A 20000-nucleotide genomic window follows, 5' to 3' on the forward strand; every position below is an offset into this window, starting at 1 on the left:
GGCAGAGATGGATCCAGCAGACATGTGTTGGGATTGCTGAATGTGTGTAGGATTTGTAGAAGGATGAGAGAAACGTGTCAGTCGAAAGGAGAGCGTGAGGACTTCAGATTGGGGCAGATCTTTGTAAACATCTATGAAGAAAATGAAGAAGAGTTGACGGTGTGATGGTGGAGATGGAAGAGAAGATGAGTTTCCTCAGCTGTATTTTACAGACTCACTGTGAGTAGATGTTTCTCCATATTGTTGATTTGAATAAAAATGAAGTGCATTAGCATCGTCTGATTCTTTAGCTTGGATGTCGTATGGTCTCAGCGGAGAAGACTGAGATTAGTTTCATTTCAGAAAATGAAATCTCTTTCTAAAGATCTTTCCTTACAACCATGTGGAGAACTTTATGACTAAACGGATGATGGGATCAGAAGCAGCCGTTCTCATTACCCTTTCCTAAATGGACACCTTCAGACGACAGCCACCGAGACGACGCGAGCTGTTAGCGTTAGCTCTGACATTTACACCCGCTCCTTTATTAGGTCGGTTTTTTTTATTCAGGCTTCACTGACAATCTCCTTAATGAGGCACTTTGGGCTCAGCTGTCATGTCCGTTTCAAGAGCCTTCAAGCGTCTGCCCTTCTTTGACGAAGAGAAGAAGAGGATCGTGTAGAGATTTGTTGGGATTGTTGGAAATTAGACGTCCTGATTGTACGTGTCTGATCAGAGGGATGAGTGACGTCTATTCTGAACTTTAACGCAGTATCGATTCGCGTCTTAGTCGAGACTCGATGAGTGTGTGACGCCGTCGTGAACTCAGACTTCAGAAGGGAAACGGCTTTGTGTTTAAATAAGCTGTTATATTAAATGAGGCTGCTATTTTTTCTAATACATTCATATTAAATGAAATGATTCTTAATAATAAATTTGATGATGATGACGATGATGGTGATGATGATAATGAGGATATAATCTCAGACTCGCTCCTCGAAGCTCAGCGTGAATCCATCCAAACCCATCTTTAGTGTAAAATCCATAAAGACGTGGGCAGAGCGCTGTAAACCCCACGGCACCCTGCAGACTTCTTTCTGTTTTATTCGGCCCATAAGCCAGCTGCTCGTTCAGCCGATAAACGACTCCCAGTGAATTCCCAGCCGAGTGTTGGGTCAAAGTTCGTCTCAGTGTTCTGGTAAAACCCGGGTCACGTCTCCGAGCTGCGGTCCGAGTCTGTGTCCTTACGCCTTTGAGCATAATAAACACTCATATAGAGAATCTGTAGCAGGTAATGAAACGTCTCAACTGAAATGAAAGAGAGCAGATAACGAGATAAACGGCCTAATGAGTGAATATCCATGTTCCTTCTCTTCCTTCTGTAACCTCAACGCTCTGCCATTGATTTCACATTAAAACGGATTCACAAGGAGAATTAAATTGTTGAATAAATTAAACTGAATCACTTAAAGGGGGTCACGGTGGCTTATTGGTTAGCACATGAATGAATCACTTAAAACTCTGTAAACTCTGATTCTGTTACACTAAAATACTGTGGTCATTATATTCATCTAACAACATGTTCTCTAGAGTTTTATTCCTCTTACACCACAGATGATTAGGTTCTTTTATTAATTAAGAAAGACGTCTCGCACTTATTATCTGTTTATAGTTACATTTAATGTTACAGAGAACCTGCAGAACTGTCGTCACTTATGTTCTGTCTCTCAAGTTAATAAGACAAAAAATCACAGCTTTATTCACGTTACCATAGAAACCGTAAAGTGTAAGCTCCTCTGTCCTGAAGATGTGGAGAACTTTGAGTTCCAGGTTCACCTCTGACTGAGACACAGAGCTCACACTGAAGACTCCTTCAGCACATCACACACACACACACACACACACACACATACAGTACATACACACACACACACATACATACATACATACATACACACACAAACACACACATTTCACCTTTGAGAAAATGTCACCATGGTGACCATCAATGTGAATGAGCTGTTGCTATAGAAACGATAATGTATTAGAACAAGCTTATTAATATAAACCTTCGCTACCGTCAGATCTGCTGCTCAGGACAAATAATCAACACTCTGTGACCAATTATTTGAGTTTGAAATTCTTTTACAGAATAAACAAAATGCACAACATGTGATTCAGGATGTTTTACAGATTTAGTGAATAGTTTAATAGCTGCCTACAATTTCAGTAACAAACTGACCTCATGAGTCATTATAACAGTTTGGGATGCACTTATTTCCAGGGATTTCAGAACAACGTAACAGATATTGCATCATCGGGTAGGCGTGGCCTATTTGATAATCTAACCCTAACCGTAGTTTTTGATTGGTTATTTGGCGAAAATATCTTAACTGTAAGATAATAAAACATAATAGATATAAAATATAAAATCTACCAGTATGACTGTTTTGTCCTTCATTATCCATCTTAGGTTTGTTCTTTTTTTTGAAAGAGGGCGTTTTTCCAAGACCTCCAGAAACCACGCCCACTTTACGTCGTGATAACGAAACCCCTGGAATTTAGTGAATGCCGTAACAGTTTACTGAGAATAAAGAGACTGAAGTGTGTGAGATGATTGTGTGGAGTGTTTCACGGAGGTGAACGTGTTCAGGTAACAGGGTTGAGGAGTTAATATCGGACAATTTACAGAACATTTCTTTTTTGTTTTGAATTTTTGAAATCATTTATCTGTAACATGAGCGCAAGCTGCCGTGAAGGAAACTTTAGCCGTGTTTAAGTCTTGACACCGTCCATAAACATTAGAGTTAAAACAATCAATTCAGAAACTTCCTCTCGTTCCTTCTGTTCCTCTGGTCTCGGGTCGAAATCATTCACGAGCATCATTTCAGTTTCCTTCCTGCGTGTTCTGCTGACCTCCAGCACCGCTCGATATCCAGCTATGGATTTTCCCGTGAAGCCGAAGCTTCCCCATGTGAGCGTGTAGCATCCTCTCTTCTCTCCAGTACAGGGAACGACACAGCACCACACCACGGCATCTGTTCTCCTCTTCACAGTGAACAGAGGAAAATACGTCTCTGAATCCTGCCATCATTTCCTTATCTTTCTGTACCAGTCCTTCACTTCACTACAGATATTATTAATGTAATACAAAGAGCGATATCTGGGTTTCTAAATAAACGACAGCCTGCGTTCTTATCTCACGTGTCATACAAATCTCCTTCATAAAGAAATTCCTCTCACTTTCATCTGATCACTGAACTTCACTCATCTGTCATTTCTTTTTCTGTCTTTGGCTTTTGTACCATATTATGATCTTCTCATCTTCTCACTGTAGACACTGGACTGAAGTGTAATTTCTCTGCTGTTGGTCGACAGCATGCTGCAGCGTGTAGATTTTCCTCCTCACAGCTCTGATCTGATCCTGAGATTGAGTTACTGTTTGTTCTCTGGTTTTTTCTCTGTGTACAGAAACAAGCTCTTCACAGTGTCCTCAGATGGACCAGCATCATTTTTCCATCATACACGGTGCTGATAGTCTCCAGATCCTCCTCCAGCCACCTGACCTGAATAAAGTTAAGAATGAAGGAGTAAAGGCTGTGATTTGAAGCCCAGCATCAACCTGAATGTCACCTGAAACTTTCTGACGCAAAAGTCAATAGTTTCCTGATGGGCGCCAAAACTTATAATCACCTGCAACGCTAACAAACCCATAAACAACTAAATCACCTTCCATTATTCTCCACACTACAGTGAAATCTATCTATCTATCTATCTATCTATCTATCTATCTATCTATCTATCTATCTATCTATCTATCTGTCTGTCTGTCTGTCTGTCTGTCTATCTATCTATCTATCTATCTATCTATCTATCTATCTATCTATCTATCTATCTATCTATCTATCTATCTTTTTACCTGTTTTTTTTCTTGATAGGATGTTTTTTTTAACATCTAAGCAGAGATTCACAGCTGATTTAAAGCTCCACCTTTTATTACAATCACTATTTCTCTTAAACTCCAAAATATTGCTAATTATCACTTGAAAAAAAAAACAATTATGAAGATTTCGGTTGAATCTGAAAAAGGAATAATTCAAAATAGAAATAATTAAAACGATGACTTGATTATTAAAATAAATCGTTTCAAAAAAAAAAAAATTAAAAAATTAAAATAATTTTAAAAAAATGACCAGAAATAAAAAAGAAATTATTTATTCCATTTTTAAGGGCAGGAGTGATGGAGGTGTAACTGAGCGCTCACGCTCTCGCCTGTGTTTATCATTATTTAATAGACGTTTCTTCTTGTCCTTACAGCTCAATACACGACTGTTCGGTTTGAATGATCAGAAAATCCAGCCGGTATTCAGAACGTTTTTTTTACTGAATCAGGAGCGAAGATTTTATCGGCTTTACACATTTAAAAAAAATAAAAAAATCCATCTGGAATAATCGACACACAGCAGAGAGCGATCGACACTTACTCTTTATTACTGAGAGTTTAATCCTGTAAAAAACACAAACCACTGAACACATCTGCACACCATCCATCAGCTCCTGACACACACACACTCATATACACACACACACACACACACACACACACACACACACACACACACACACACACACACACACACACACACACACACACAAATGGAAAGGTCTTAAAGAATCTCATTAAGAAGCAGCACATAAACAGTTGAGTGCAAAATTTTGTACACCCCTAGGGCAAAAAGTTTCATTTATTGCAATAAGATATATTCAGTGTGTCATGAAGGAGATTGGAAAACAAACCAAGTCACAGTGAAGTTTATAACTTTAAACATTTAATCTCAAAGTGTTTTATTCCTTTTATATTGCAGAAATTTGCTGAAGTTTACAATTTTTTGTCATTTCTCAAGAACTCGTCTGTCCTGAACAGCGCAGGTTTCCATCTGAACTTCTGTTTGATGTCTGACGTTTGCAGACAATAATTTTATTTATTTCAATAACATTTTTATTGTATTAAGTCTTTTAATCTTTTTTTAACCTATTTTATATTTTGACATTTTTCAAAAATTAATTAAAAGTATGGGGTCACGGTGGCTTAGTGGTTAGCACGTTCACCTCACACCTCCAGGGTTGGGGGTTTGATTCCCACCTCCACCTTGTGTGTGTGGAGTTTGCATGTTCTCCCCGTGCCTCGGGGGTTTCCTCCGGGTACTCCGGTTTCCTCCCCCGGTCCAAAGACATGCATGGTAGGTTGATTGGCATCTCTGGAAAAATTGTCCGTAGTCTGTGAGTGTGTGAGTGACTGAGTGTGTGTGTGCTCTGTGATGGGTTGGCACTCCGTCCAGGGTGTATCCTGCCTTGATGCCCGATGACGCCTGAGATCCCGCACAGGCTCCCCGTGACCCGAGATAAGCGGTAGAAGATGAATGAGTGAAAAAAAAATAACTGAATTAATGGCCTAAAGATTTGCAAAAAAAATAGTTTTACAGTCAGTAAACATAATTAGTAAATAAGTAAATTTTTCCAAAATGATAAAAAAAAAAATGAAATGTGTGTGTTGTGTTATGGCTCATGAGAGCTAGTGAAAGTTTCATTTTCAACAGATTTACCCAACAAATTACAAGCGAGAAAAACAAAATTAAAACACTGATTGTCTCGTTAGTGTTAGCGGTAAGCGTTAAAGGTTTATCGAGCTTAACACACAGGAGAAAATCACAAGAAGAGGAAAAGCTGACAAAATGATAATGTTTTATTTTGAAAACCACCAACATGCCTAACACACACACACGCACACACACACGCACACACACACGCACGCACGCACGCACACACGCACACACACACACACACACGTCACACCTAATTCATGGCGATAAATATTTCTTATAGCTGCGATAAAGAAGAGACACAAGAAGACGGCTGTGATCATCATGGTGTTACACATCTGTTAGATCGGATCCTGATACTTTCTCACACTCTCCTTCCTCTCTTCATCTCTGATTCTGTAAAGGATGACAAACAGATGCTGAGGGATTGACTGTAGCTGAAACTTGAGCTGGGGATTTTTTTTTTATTATTTGATATGAAGCATGTGACCAAAATGCTGAGACACATGTGGACCATGTGGAGGTCTATCTGGAATAAACAACTACAAGAAATCGGTAACAGTATTGAGAAACACAATACTTCATCTGTCTCACCTCTCTCTCTCTCTCTCTCTCTCTCTCTCTCTCTCTCTTGCTCTCTCTACAGTTCTTTGTCCTGCTGCTCCTGATCTTCCTGCTGGAGGTTCTGTTCATCATCCTCTTCTTCGCATATCAGGATCAGGTGAGTTCATCGACTTCATCACGTGATTCCACATTGTGGATAATTCTCTCACGGTGGAGATAGAAATCAATCACAGCTTTCTATTAATAATGCGTCATCATTTCTATTGTAAGAGCTTAGGACATGTACGGTGCAGAACATGGAGGGAGGGAGGGAGGGATGGAGGGAGGGAGGGAGGGATGGATGTTTCATTGATGGATCCATGTACTGTATATATGTATGGATAAATGGTTAGATGGATGAAAGGATGGGTGGATGGAAAGAGACTGAGATGGATGGATGGGGGGTGGATGGATTGATGGAGGGAAAGACAGATAGATGGATGGATGGATGAATTGGTGGATGGATGGATCGATGGTGATATCTTCACTTTGTCATCTTTCTTCTCTTCTTTAATCTCAGTACATAAATCCTGACTAATGTGAAAGCATCTTTTACTAATTAAAGGTGAGCAGATGTTTATGTTGTTTAGCTTCAGCACACGAGCCGTAAATCAGCGCTGATGAGCTCAGACATGAAAGCACGCAGGTTATGGAGCAGAACTCACATCCTCGTCTCCATCAGACCCAACCGAGAGCAGCGTGAGGCTTTAGATTGGATTTAAGATTCCTTTCAAATCCTCACAGCAGGAAACACGATCTCCATCCTACAGTCTGTAACTAACAGCTAAAGGAAGATAAAGTGTGAGGGGGCGGAGCTTCATGATGAATAAAAACAGCTTAGGTGCTAGAATTTAGAGAATTTAATCTCTGTTCACTTCGTTTATACTTCATTGGTCTCTAATCAGCTAAAGTTCTGTAACTTTTTACAGCTGTAATAATACAAATAATAATAATAATAATAATAATAATAATAATAATAATAATAATAATAACAACAACAACAACAACAACAATAATAATAATAATAATAATAATAATACTAATAATAATAACAATAACAATAACAATAATAATAACAACAACAACAACAATAATAATAATAATAATAATAACAACAATATTTAATAACAATAATAATAATAATAATAATAATAATAATAATAATAATAATAATAATAATAATAATAATAATAATAATAATAATAATAACGGGATTGAAAAAGCAAATATATTTAGTGAAATAAACAATTTTTACTTTCATCTGGATGATGATGGTGACATCTGCAGAACTTCATCAAGTTTCCATCCAAAACTTATTTGAATAAAAATGCATTCATTATAAATTGAATAAAGAAAGAAAGAAAGAGCTCTTTTTGCTGTGTGTGTGTGTGTGTGTGTGTGTGTGTGTGTGTGTGTGTGTGTGTGTGTGTGTGTGTGTTGCTCATTTCCCTGTCCCCTCAGGTGCAAGGCTTCGCCATTGTCACATTGTGAATCACCGGCTGTGTTGACAATTTGCCCCGCAGAGCAGTTGTGTGTTTATGTGTGTGTGTGTGTGTGTGTGTGTGTGTGTGTGTGTGTGTGTCTGTGTATGTGTGTGTGTACAAACTCCAACATGATGTTTACTTGCAGTTTGTCATCTCATATAGATGACTCTGTTTCTCCGGCGCTGTGTGAACCCCAGTAACCCCTGCTGGAGAAATCTTAAATCCTGGTCACAAAGGAAAAACACAGCTTTCATTTAGTTCTTTGAGCTGTGTGTGTTTACTCTGTGACGAGGTCTCACCAGGACATCTCTGATGTTCCGTCTACGTTATCAGAGTGACACAAAAAGCCAGAGAAGATGATCAGATCGATTCGGCCGCAGAATAAAGTCTCCTGGCTCCTCGGTGAGCTTCTTCTGATCCACTGCTCCCATGTTTAATGCATGAGTTCCTCCAGAGCGCCGAGCTGAAGGTTAACGAGCTGAAGGTCACACACACGCTGAGCTCTTAGCATCGCATTGTTCGGCGTTCAGAGTGGAGCTGGCTGAACGGATCATATGTCGATATTGTGATCAGTTATGTCACAATACGCTTTTCGGAGATATCGAGCTAAGTCACAGCTATGTGCTGAACCTGTAGCTATCTTTAATAAGTAAAAGATAGCTTCAGATATCTACTGAGATAGCTTCAGTAAAAGATGTCTTCTTCAGACAGAGGTCTGTAGGTCACATGATGCAGCTCTCAGGGATTTTGCTCAGTCCTGGGAAGACTGGATACTGTCCTGAATTCTCTCCACTTGTACCCAGTCCTTCTCTATGTAGAATGGTGAATGTGAGATGGTTTGGAGATCCTCTCAGACTGCTGAGGATCTCTCTGAGGTCATGGCAGATGTTCATTCATCTCACCGTGATGTAGACACACACCTAAGTGCTCCAGAACACCAATGGAGATGTTTATGAAATAAATAGGCACGGAACATCCACAACATCCTGAACGTCCTGGACATTCAGAACATTCTGAACATTCGTAACACTCGGCACATCCAGAACTTCCCTGATGCGGAGATCTCTGAGTCCTCAGCGAGTGGTTCTCACAGGATTGCTGACGGAAGCTCTCGAACGCTACGTTGCTGCTGTAAGAATTGATTTTGCAGAAGACTTCCTGTATTTTCCCGTTTATTGCACGTCCACTCTCGTGGATGGAGAGCATGCGAACGTCTGCGCTCTGCATCATTATATTTACGCGTCAGCGCAGGAGCAGAGTTATCAGTAATAAAGAGCGAGCTGCTCGGAGCTAGAGGCTTAGTGCTAACGGCTTAGCGCTGTAGAGTCACCGCTACACGCTTCAGTGAGCTAATTACTGTAGAAGAGACGAGGTAAATGGCTCCACAGTCAATCCTCAGGTGTGAACTGTCTTACTTTTGGCTCTGAATATCATGTATAAATTTGACAAAGGGATTTTTTCAGGTTTCTTGGGAACAAAGTATTGGCACCTCCATGGTGTTTTGCTACTTGTTCTAATCACATGGTACAAATCCATCTGCTACAAACTAAATGTTAATTACAAGCACAGCCTTGTTGGTCTGATTCACCCAGATCAGATATTTTACTTTCATTACAGTACAATTCTGAATTATCCACAACACCTCACGCTCTGAAAGGATGAACATTTTGCCTAAATTAATCACAGTCAGGGGTCACGGTGGCTTAGTGGTTAGCACGTTCGCCTCACACCTCCAGGGTTGGGGGTTCGATTCCCGCCCCCACCTTGTGTGTGTGGAGTTTGCATGTTCTCCCCGTGCCTCGGGGGTTTCCTCTGGGTACTCCGGTTTCCTCCCCCGGTCCAAAGACATGCATGGTAGGTTGATTGGCATCTCTGGAAAATTGTCCGTAGTGTGTGAGTGAATGAGTGTGTGTGTGTGCCCTGTGATGGGTTGGCACTCCGTCCAGGGTGTATCCTGCCTTGATGCCCAATGACTCCTGAGATAGGCACAGGCTCCCCGTGACCCGAGGTAGTTCGGATAAGAGGTAGAAGATGAGTGAATGAATGAATGAATGAATGATCACAGCCAATGTTTTGTAGCGACAGATTGAGTTACTGAACAAGTCCAAGTCCAGCTTAGATTAAATCTGACTAAGGAGTCAGTTTATGTGTTATCAGATATTAGGCTGTTTACTAAAAGAAGGATTTATTTTACTTTATTACTGTGTTGTCTAAAACACTCTCACTCACTCACTCACTCACTCACTCACTCACTCATCTTCTACCGCTTATCTGAACTACCTCGGGTCACGGGGAGCCTGTGCCTATCTCAGGCGTCATCGGGCATCAAGGCAGGATACACCCTGGACGGAGTGCCAACCCATCACAGGGCACACACACACACACACTCTTATTTGTTGTCTAAAACATTAGTTTTTTAAACTCTCACCCAAAATGAGGACTAGTACAAAGGCATAAAGATCTTCACCAAATCCAAGTCAATACAGAAAACTATTGTTGTGGTTCTGGAGATGATCACACACCACACATGGTCTCAGTCTCCTCACAGACTCCAGGGAAACTTTACAGTACACAACTCATTTCTTCTACATACTTTATCTTCTTGAAAATGAGTCTGTATAAAGCACATCTGGTTTTATTGGTTACTTTAAACATCCTGTAAAAATACAACAGTAGATTCATGAATCTGGGCATCTGGTCCCACAGACGTTCTCGCTCTGGTCTCATCTGTCTGTGGTCTCGGTTAAATGTTCTTAACCCCAAACACTACAGAGAAAGTCCTGAGATCAGACTCATTATAATGATAATTATCATAATAATAATTATCAGACATTTTTTTTGTGCAAAAAATAAAATTCAGATTTTTTTCTCTTTTTTTTTTAGTTTACACTGCATGTAAATGGATTGGATGTAAATGTTAAATGGAAGATGATGAGATAAATGTGAAGGTCGTGTTAGAGCTGATTATTATTCATCAGCCTCTTCAGTATTACAGCAAATCAAAATTATTCTCAAAATCAAACTGGAGTGATTAATAAGTTATATCTTAATAAAAACAGCCTCGTGATAGAGGCAGTGTACGCTGTGTGTGTACGCCGTGTGTGTGTATGCCATGTGTGTATATGCCATGTGTGTGTACGCCGTGTGTGTACGCCTTGTGTGTGTACGCCGTGTGTGTGTACGCCGTGTGTGTGTACGTCGTGTGTGTGTACGCCGTGTGTGTGTACGCCGTGTGTGTGTACGCCGTGTGTGTGTACGCCTTGTGTGTGTACGCCGTGTGTGTGTACGCCTTGTGTGTGTACGCCGTGTGTGTGTACGCCGTGTGTGTGTACGCCGTGTGTGTGTGTGTATGCCATGTGTGTGTACGCCGTGTGTTCGTATGCCGTGTGTGTGTGTGTATGCCATGTGTGTGTACGCCGTGTGTTCGTATGCCGTGTGTGTGTTCGCCGTGTGTGTGTACGCCGTTTGTGTGCACACCGTGTGTGTGTACGTTGGGTGTGTGTACACCGTGTGTGTACGACATGTGTATGCTGCTCCGAGGCTGTGTGAGCTGGAGAAAGCAGCAGATCCCCAAACACTAGCCGTATTCCTTCTTTCTCTTCTTTGTTTCCATAACAACTAGCTAGCGATGCACACAGATGTCATTAAATGTTTTGTCTAATGCAGCTGAAGAGTCTCACAACTAAAGGAAAGTTCCTTCATCCCGATGGTGTGAAGCTCATCAGAATAAAACCTTCAGCCTTCACGACTCCTCTTAGTGTCTGCGATGTAAAACTGATCAGGAAATAAAGACGATAAACTCTACTTAAAAGCAGGACGCTAGCGTGCAGAAGAAACGTAGGATCTTTTAGGAGCATCTGATTTAAGTCTATCAGGAGACAGGATGAGGCTCAGGATTCAGGAGGAAGTGAAAGATTTCAATTGTTTCTCTCTTGCTGTTGCTTTCTGTCGTGGTAAACTGGAGCATGTGGAATAGAAACTGTGCCGTAGCTGTGTGTATGAGGGACGCCACTGAAAATGCTTTCAGCTACACAAGGGGTGAAAATTAGATCAAGATCAGAATTTGAGCTGAAATAATAATAATAATAATAATAATAATAATAATAATAATAATAATAATAATAATAATAATAATTTAAAAGTCAATATTGTGTTGTGAGACTGTCGGGCACGTGGACAATCGACATGTAGCAGGATATATGGAAAGTATGTGGCGTTTTCACTATGTGGCGTCTGCCACTAGGTGGTGCTAGCACTATGTTTCTGGTTCCGGTTGAACATGGTGAAGGTCACAGCAAGGTCAAGTGTCTGACAAGACCTGACTTGATGTTTTCAGAGACGCCTGTTAGCGATGAGTCCTGCTTGGTTTTTTGTGCGTTACTTTTACGACATACACAAACGCGGCAATCACGCTCAAATTCACAATCAAAACAATCAACACAAACTCACTCTGGAGATGTTCACCTGTAGTAGAAAGAACACAGTCCGACCCAACGGACCAACAAGCCAACTGGTACAGCAATGTTACAGCTGCTACAGCATGATGGGAACTGGGTTACGTAGCATGTTTGTTAGCTAACAGTGTGCAACATGAATCTTAGGTTAATATATCTAAGTCTTGTGTGTGTATGAAGTGTGTGTGTGTGTGTGTGTGTGTGTGTGTGTGTATGCCATGTGTGTGTACGCCGTGTGTGTGTATGCCATGTGTGTGTACGCCGTGTGTGTGTACGCCATGTGTGTGTGTATGCCATGTGTGTGTACGGCGTGTGTGTGTATGCCATGTGTGTGTACGGCGTGTGTGTGTATGCCGTGTGTGTGTACGCCGTGTGTGTGTACGCCATGTGTGTGTGTATGCCATGTGTGTGTACGGCGTGTGTGTGTACGCCATGTGTGTGTGTATGCCATGTGTGTGTGTACGCCCTGTGTGTGTACGCCATGTGTGTGTGTATGCCATGTGTGTGTACGCCGTGTGTGTATGCCATGTGTGTATGAAGTGTGTGTGTGTGTGTGTGTGTGTGTGTGTGTGAGAGCAGATCATGGCAAAAATAAATAGTGTGTAACCGATTTTCTATGAAACTTAGGATTTAAAATGATGTTGTGCAGATAAAAGTGCGATTCCTGCTCAGACTGGTCGATTCTGTAGAAAGCAACAGTAAGGAGCTGCTGCTGAAAGAACAGACACACTGAAGACGACAGGTATATGTACAGGAGGTAATCATAGAAACATGGGAAGCAGCCGTGGCGAGGTGGGAACAGGATAAAAATCGGGCGGGGCAAACACACGTGAGGACACGAAACATAAACAAACCCCCACCAGAGCGCCCCCTAGTGTTCTGGAAGGACATTTTCCAAGCCATCATGACACATATGAGCAGTTGAGGGTTAATTGAGGCTTTCATTCATGGCACTCTGGTGCTGTAGGGATTTAAACTCATCACCTTCTGGTCAGAGCTCCAACATCTGAACCCCTGAGCTCTAACTGTCCAGGACGTGTTATTACTACAGCTGGAAATTTTAACCTGATAAGGTGTACAATTTTTAAAGGGTGATTGTGATTATTTTATATGTAGCTTTTACATATTGACATATAACGTCTAACGTTTACAATCAACTGGGTTTATAATGTGTGTAAAATAAATCAGCAGTAAAGTTCAGCTCATTAACGTAAAGTAGCTTTGTGTATTTTACAAACACAGACTAAATGACGTCATGTACTCGAGTGAAAATTTAGCCCTATGATTTAAATCTGTTGCCACATAAAAGGTTTCTTCTTTGGTTCTGGATGATTGTATCATTTATCTTTATTTTTTATTAGAAATCCCAAGCAGAGAAAGATCAAATATCTCAGCAGTGAAAAGCAGTTTTCTAAAATCGTTTTCCTCCTCTTGTTAATGTCAGACTGAAATGTCACATTTTCCCTTTCTGGTCGTTTCAACACTTCCACTTGGACTTAACGCAGCAGGAGTGAAACGCACGCTATGGATTTATCTGTGTGAAGCCATCGACTAAAGAAACCGTTAATGATTCGGGGCGAGTTGACGGAGCTGAACTGATTCACAGAATCTTACATTCTCAGATTCACATTAAACACAAACTCACCAAAATAAACGCATCTGTCATTAACACTGTAAGATTTCATTCTGCGACGTGTGAGACGTTGACGTGTGATGCAGTAAAGTCACTGTTACTGCGACTTGAAGCTGATTCATTTCCTCTTCTTATTATTAATATTCCTTTAACACTACAGTGATTTAACGATTACAGTTTTTAATTTATTCAAGAATTACACATCATACTTTTTAACTGTTTATAGTTACATTTAATGGATCGTCCAGACCATTTCTCTGATTTGTGTGTATGTGTGCATGTGTGAACTGCTGTGTGTTTGTGAGTGTGTGTGTGTGTGTGTGTGTGTGTGTCTGAGTGTGTGTGTGTTTGTGTGTGTTTGTGAGTGTGTGTGTTTGTGTGTGTGTGACAGTGTGTGTGTGTGTGTGCGCACTGCTGTGTGTGTAAGTACTGCTCTGTGTGTTTGTGCGTGCGTTTGTGTGTTTGTGTGTGTGTGTGTGTGTGTGAGAGAGAGAGACAGACAAGTCAGTGGCACTGACCTTCCTCTGATTAACAAGTGGGACTTCTGCTTTGGAAAACGGTTTCAGTTAACGTTCCTCGCCTCACCATGGCAACCGCCGAGAAGAGCTTGACCACAAAGTCTGTCCACATTGGTGTCTCTGGGATCTCAGGCCTGGACTGAGCCACATTGCTGTATTCCTCATGAGACACGACAGAGACCTTCTGCCTTTTACTTGGGTGTTAAAACAATAAACTCAGTGTCGCGTTTCTTCACCACATCAGGGATTAGTCAAACTGATTCAGTGTGTTGTTCACGACAAAGTCAACACTTGTGTCCGTTATCCTTCTGGAAGTTTCCTTTTCAGTTCATCATCTTAACCCTTTGTCCTTATGGGACATTTTACCCTCTGAATCTGATCTAAAGTGAGTCTGTCGTTCTTTCAGTGTGTTTTAGACGTGTGTTTTTCCCTCTGTTGATGATCTTACACTGAATTTTAGTGTTGAAGAGAAATCTGAGCTGCTTTTTAGATGAACAAACACTCTGAGCTTCTCAGAGAACAGAAATGGGTTTGATATCAACATTTACTCTGAACACACAAACATCTGTGTGGGAATAATTAACGTTTTCCGTTAACTTTTATATGAGTCTATCAGCTCTAGTGTTGTAGAGAAAAACAGAAATAGTGTTAAAACTCTACAAAAGTCCTGAGTGTCTACTTTTATATGAGCTTCATATTAACACCACTGTGGAGTGAGACGTGAGGAAGACGTTCAGTCATCAACACGGACATGAGACAAACAGGAAATAATAAGATTTTTGGTCTGTTCTGCTAGATAACAGATACTTAACTAGCTACTGTATAAACTTTCCACAACGTCCAGCCTGCTGCGTATCTTGTGGCATTTTGCACATTATGGGCTTCACAGAAAAACAATAAAGTGAAGCAGCACCTGAGCGATGATGTGACTGGAGACTCCTTCCACACGTTATAGACGCTTATGTAACCTGTTTATTATCAGTCAAGCGTGAACTGAACACCTCCCTGTGATTGAGCTATTACTATAGAAACCATGACGTATTCGAGAGCTAATAGTAGAGCTAGAGATACAAACTCGCTTGTTATGACGATGTTTGTTGTGTAAGTCAGTAAGTAGGTGTATTATACGCCTAATAACAACTCATTCTGTCTTCTAATCAATAAGCCTCCTGATTATTGCGGTTCTTAACTACTGAAGAGTTTAACGATAAGACATAATGAGACGCATCTTTCAAATTAAACACAATTAACGCTCTCCATCTGTCGCTTGGCTTCACCGTGCACTAAAATATTAGCAGCTAATGCGGTTCGGAGCAGGCGCTAACGGCTAGCTTTAGTCCAGTTAATCGTCTTCTTCTCTCTTTGTACCTGACGGTCTACGGTCCTGACGGTTTGTTATTAACAATAACAAAGATCAGCAGTTTATATCCTGCTTTGGCTGACTGTTGAACTTCTCCTCGCTCTCCTCGAGCGCACACTACATAAAGCGCAGAATAATGGACTTTACATCCTGCATTAATCCATAGATCCATTACGAAGTCATCTGTGATCCAGTCTGATTTATTCACCAGTTCATGTTTCATCACTTATTTTTGCCTCATTGTTTATTGGCAAAGTTTAAAGTCTTCAGCTTCCACTTCAATGTTATGACAGTGTTATGTGTGTTATGTCAGTGTTATGTCAGTGTTATGACAGTGTTGTGTGTTATGACAGTGTTATGTGTGTTATGACAGTGTTATGACAGTGTTATGACAGTGTTATGTAAGTGTTATGACAATGTTATGTGAGTGTTATGTGAGTGTTATGACAGTGTTATGACAGTTTTATGACAGTGTTGTGAGTATTATGTAAGTGTTATGACAGTGTTATGACAGTGTTATGTAAGTGTTATGTAAGTGTTATTTTAGTGTTATGACAGTTTTATGTGAGTGTTATGTAGTGTTATGACAGTGTTATTATAGTGTTATGTGAGTGTTATGTAAGTGTTATGACAGTGTTGTGAGTGTTATGTCAGTGTTATGTCAGTGTTATTTGAGTGTTATGTCAGTGTTATGTCAGCATTATGACAGTGTTATGACAGTGTTATGTAAGTGTTATGTAAGTGTTATGACAGTGTTATGTCAGTGTTATGACAGTGTTATGACAGTGTTATGTCAGTGTTATGTCAGTTATTTGAGTGTTATGTCAGTGTTATGACAGTGTTATGTCAGTGTTATGTCAGTGTTATGTCAGTGTTATGTCAGTGATATTTGAGTGTTATGTCAGTGTTATGTCAGCATTATGACAGTGTTATGACAGTGTTATGTAAGTGTTATGTAAGTGTTATGACAGTGTTATGTCAGTGTTATGTCAGTGTTATGACAGTGTTATGACAGTGTTATGTCAGTGTTATGTCAGTTATTTGAGTGTTATGTCAGTGTTATGACAGTGTTATACCAAGTGTTAAGGCTAAGTAAAGCATTAGCTACGTTTCTAACTTCTCATTTTTTAGGACAAACATTTTATTTTATTTTGTATAAATGAGAAACAGCTGTTTATTAACAGTCATTAGACTCCGTCGTTAATATTTATTTGCCCATAAAACAACATGAAGCTGTAATTAACTCTTAAAGTTAAGATTTTAATTGCAGTTGTGTTTATTTCTCCTGATGTTTTTCTCCTGGCAGTATTTTTAGAAGATTAGACAAACCGAGGAGGAGAAACTGCCCCAGAAGCGTCCGAGGCTTAAAGGAATACATGAATATTAATTGTGTATTTTGAGCAGATTATCAGGTGAAATCTTTCATCCGTCTGCATTTAGTGTTTGTTCATGAGGAAAATAAAATGCAGGCTGATTCTGATTCACCCAAAGCACAGAAAAATGACAAATGTCGACTTTCATTTTCTGTCTGAATATATAAACCGACATCACTGTGTCTGAGCTGAGAGGCAGATCCTGAGGGAGTGTTAGAGTCAGTGTCAGAGTCAGACTGCTTAAAAATGACTTTAATTCCCTGTGTATCTCTCTCTCTCTCTCTCTCTCTCTCTCTCTCTCTCTCCTTCGCTCCCATTTTCTCTCTCTCTCTTTCTCTCTCTCTCTCCCCCCCCTCTCTCTCTACTCTCTCTCTCTCTCTCTCTCTCTCTCTCTCTCTCTCTCTCTCTCTCTCTCTCTCTCTCTCCCTTTATACAATATGTAGAGGGATTTTTTTTACACTTTGCCTCTCACTGGAGATTTGTTTTTTGTTTTTTTTCCCTTCTCACATAAATCCCACTTCAATCACTTCTTTCTCCTTTCATCATTTGTCATTATCACTCTTTTTTTCTCTGACTGCAGAACGTTGAGTCAATATTGCGTTTGTTTTTAACTTGGAATGTTCTAGATATTCCGGAGCAGTGACTGAGACAAAGTATTTTCCATAAGTATTCACCCCCATTGACCTCTTCTACAGTGTGTAGCTTTACGACATGAAAGCAGATGGATGAACAAATCATCTAGACTACAGAAGTTCAGGGTTCACTGTAATAGTAACGTTATAACTGTTATACAAAAATAATGATGGATGTAACCCCAACATCCAGTAACCGAATTTATTAAATAAAAATGAAGCTGTTTCCTGGTGAAACTCTGCTACTGCAGTGTCTGAGACGGTGAAGACAGACGAACGTCCCTGACTCATCCCCGATTTATCAGATATCTTCACTTTATATATTTCAGCAGCATGATATCAATCTGCAAATGATCTCAGTGTGTAGATGATATCAACATTTCAGAGCACTGCATCTGATCTACTGTATGTCGTACAGGTACTAGCATTAGCTAGGTGACTCAGGTAGACTAGCGAGCCAGATCGTTTGATGTTGTACAGTATGACACTAAACTTATGATGTTATGCATCCAGCATCAGGTGCATTAAGTCTGAATGGTGCTAAAGTCTATAGGAAGCTACATAGCTATCTAAGGTACTTATTGTATTCTTAGCCTGCTAGCATTACTGTTCTCTATGTACTTGTGTAAATGGAGGTTTGAATTTAATTTCATTTTAATTTCACAGTGATGAGGTAAATGCTTATGGAGTCACTTATACTTGTGCAGACTATGTCGATTTTTGTTTAACGCTGTTTGAGTTTGTAAACGATGCTCATGGCGGAGCTTCTTCAGCTCTGAGCCTCGACACGTGAGACGCATTCCTCATGTTCCTTTGAGTAAGATTGTATTTGAGCATTCAGAAGGTATAGATTTATCCCTCTGCTGTACGCCTGGGCTTTTCTGTGGTGTTGAATAATTAACGCTGGAAGTCTGTCTGCTGGAGTTGCTTCAGTTCTTTGCTTTTGGCTCATGATTCTGAGATGATGAGCTGAGGAGCTTCATCCTTCACGGTTCTCCAAAAACCAACAAAAAATGATGTTCTTTTGTAGGATCTTCTGCTGCAGGAGAGCTGTGAGATTTCTGTGAATATAAATGTGCAGAGTTTTTTACAAGCTGCTGTGTGTGTGTGTGTGTGCGTGTGTGTGTGTTATGACATGGAGTTGCTTCTAGTCTCCTGAAGCAGATCACAGTAATTTACCAACGATGTGATTCTCTTATCTATTAAAGAACAACACGTCATATTTCTTGTCCATTTATAGTTACATTTAATGTTCCATGAATCCAGTTACCTTTTATTGTCACTTCAGCTGTAGCAGATAGAATCAGTGCTTCTCTCATCTGCTGAACTTTACTGTCGCTCTTCATATGGTTAAAGAAGATGTAAGAAACGTTCATGTTGCAGCTTCACCTCTGACTGGTACACGGCGCTGACACTAGAGACTTCTTCACCGTGTTAAAGAAACGTCCCCGCGAATGAGCTGTTGCTATAGAAACGATAAGGTATCGGAGCGTGTACATCAATATAAACCTGCGCTACCGTCTGAGTTGCTGTTAGAGAATTCCGACCAATCAGAATCCAGAACTCAGAAGCGCTGTGGTGTAAAAAAAAAAAAATTATTTAATTAATTTGAACAAATTTATTAAAAGTAGGAAAATAGCAGACAAAATTTTGACCTGGTGTTATAATATTAATGCATGTCTAATGAATATTAACAAGTGTATAATGAATATTAATGAGTCTGTGCTTTAACAGTAGCTGTGCTGTCTGTGATCAAATCACGTGATTTACACATTTTGTCTATTTTAAGCTACACAAACAACATTTTTACAATTTATTTTCACAAAGCACTCATTTTATTTCCTCCCATCTTAATCAGAAGCGGCTTTGTGAAGCAGACCAGGTTCTGTTAGCCGTAAAAGTCTTTAAACGTCTTTAACTTCCTAAAACAGTGGGAATATTAGAGCCACATGAAATTCAGCCATCGGGGAAAAATAAATCAATAAGCGTGTGTGAGAGTGTGAGTCTGTACTGGAGTGTAATTGTGTTACGTTTGGTTAGTAAAAGTACACTGTGTCCCTGTTAAAGTTCCTGGATGCAGTTTATTCAAAGCAGCACGTCGGCTTCTGTCAGTAAAATGAAGGAGCTGAGAGTCGACTACGTTATTACAGAACTCAATCAAGTGGGTCACCGGAGACACGTTTGAGACGCGAGAATCCGCCAGGTTCAAACTCCATCCGTCTCTGCTGTCTGTGTGGAATCAGATTATCTGAGATGGATGTTAATATCACATCTGAACCTGAAGTGAGTTCACAGCTAAAACTTTTGATTTCCCTTGTTATAGAAAAAAAAATAGATTTAATGTTTAGAAATCATGTAAATCCG

The 20000-nt window shown here is 40.1% G+C and overlaps 1 protein-coding gene across 3 annotated transcripts in view; it reads left to right on the plus strand.

The window, feature by feature from the left end:
* tspan4a (tetraspanin 4a) overlaps nucleotides 1–20000 on the plus strand; it is a 101815-nt gene that overhangs the window by 66707 nt on the left and 15108 nt on the right. For all 3 annotated transcript variants that reach the window (XM_060878516.1, XM_060878517.1, XM_060878515.1), the window contains one exon: nucleotides 6226–6300. In XM_060878516.1, the coding sequence (XP_060734499.1) occupies nucleotides 6226–6300 (75 nt within the window). The remainder of the gene's footprint in view (nucleotides 1–6225; nucleotides 6301–20000) is intronic.

This window comes from Tachysurus vachellii, chromosome 9 (assembly GCF_030014155.1).
Source record: "Tachysurus vachellii isolate PV-2020 chromosome 9, HZAU_Pvac_v1, whole genome shotgun sequence".
Classification (NCBI taxonomy): domain Eukaryota; kingdom Metazoa; phylum Chordata; class Actinopteri; order Siluriformes; family Bagridae; genus Tachysurus; species Tachysurus vachellii.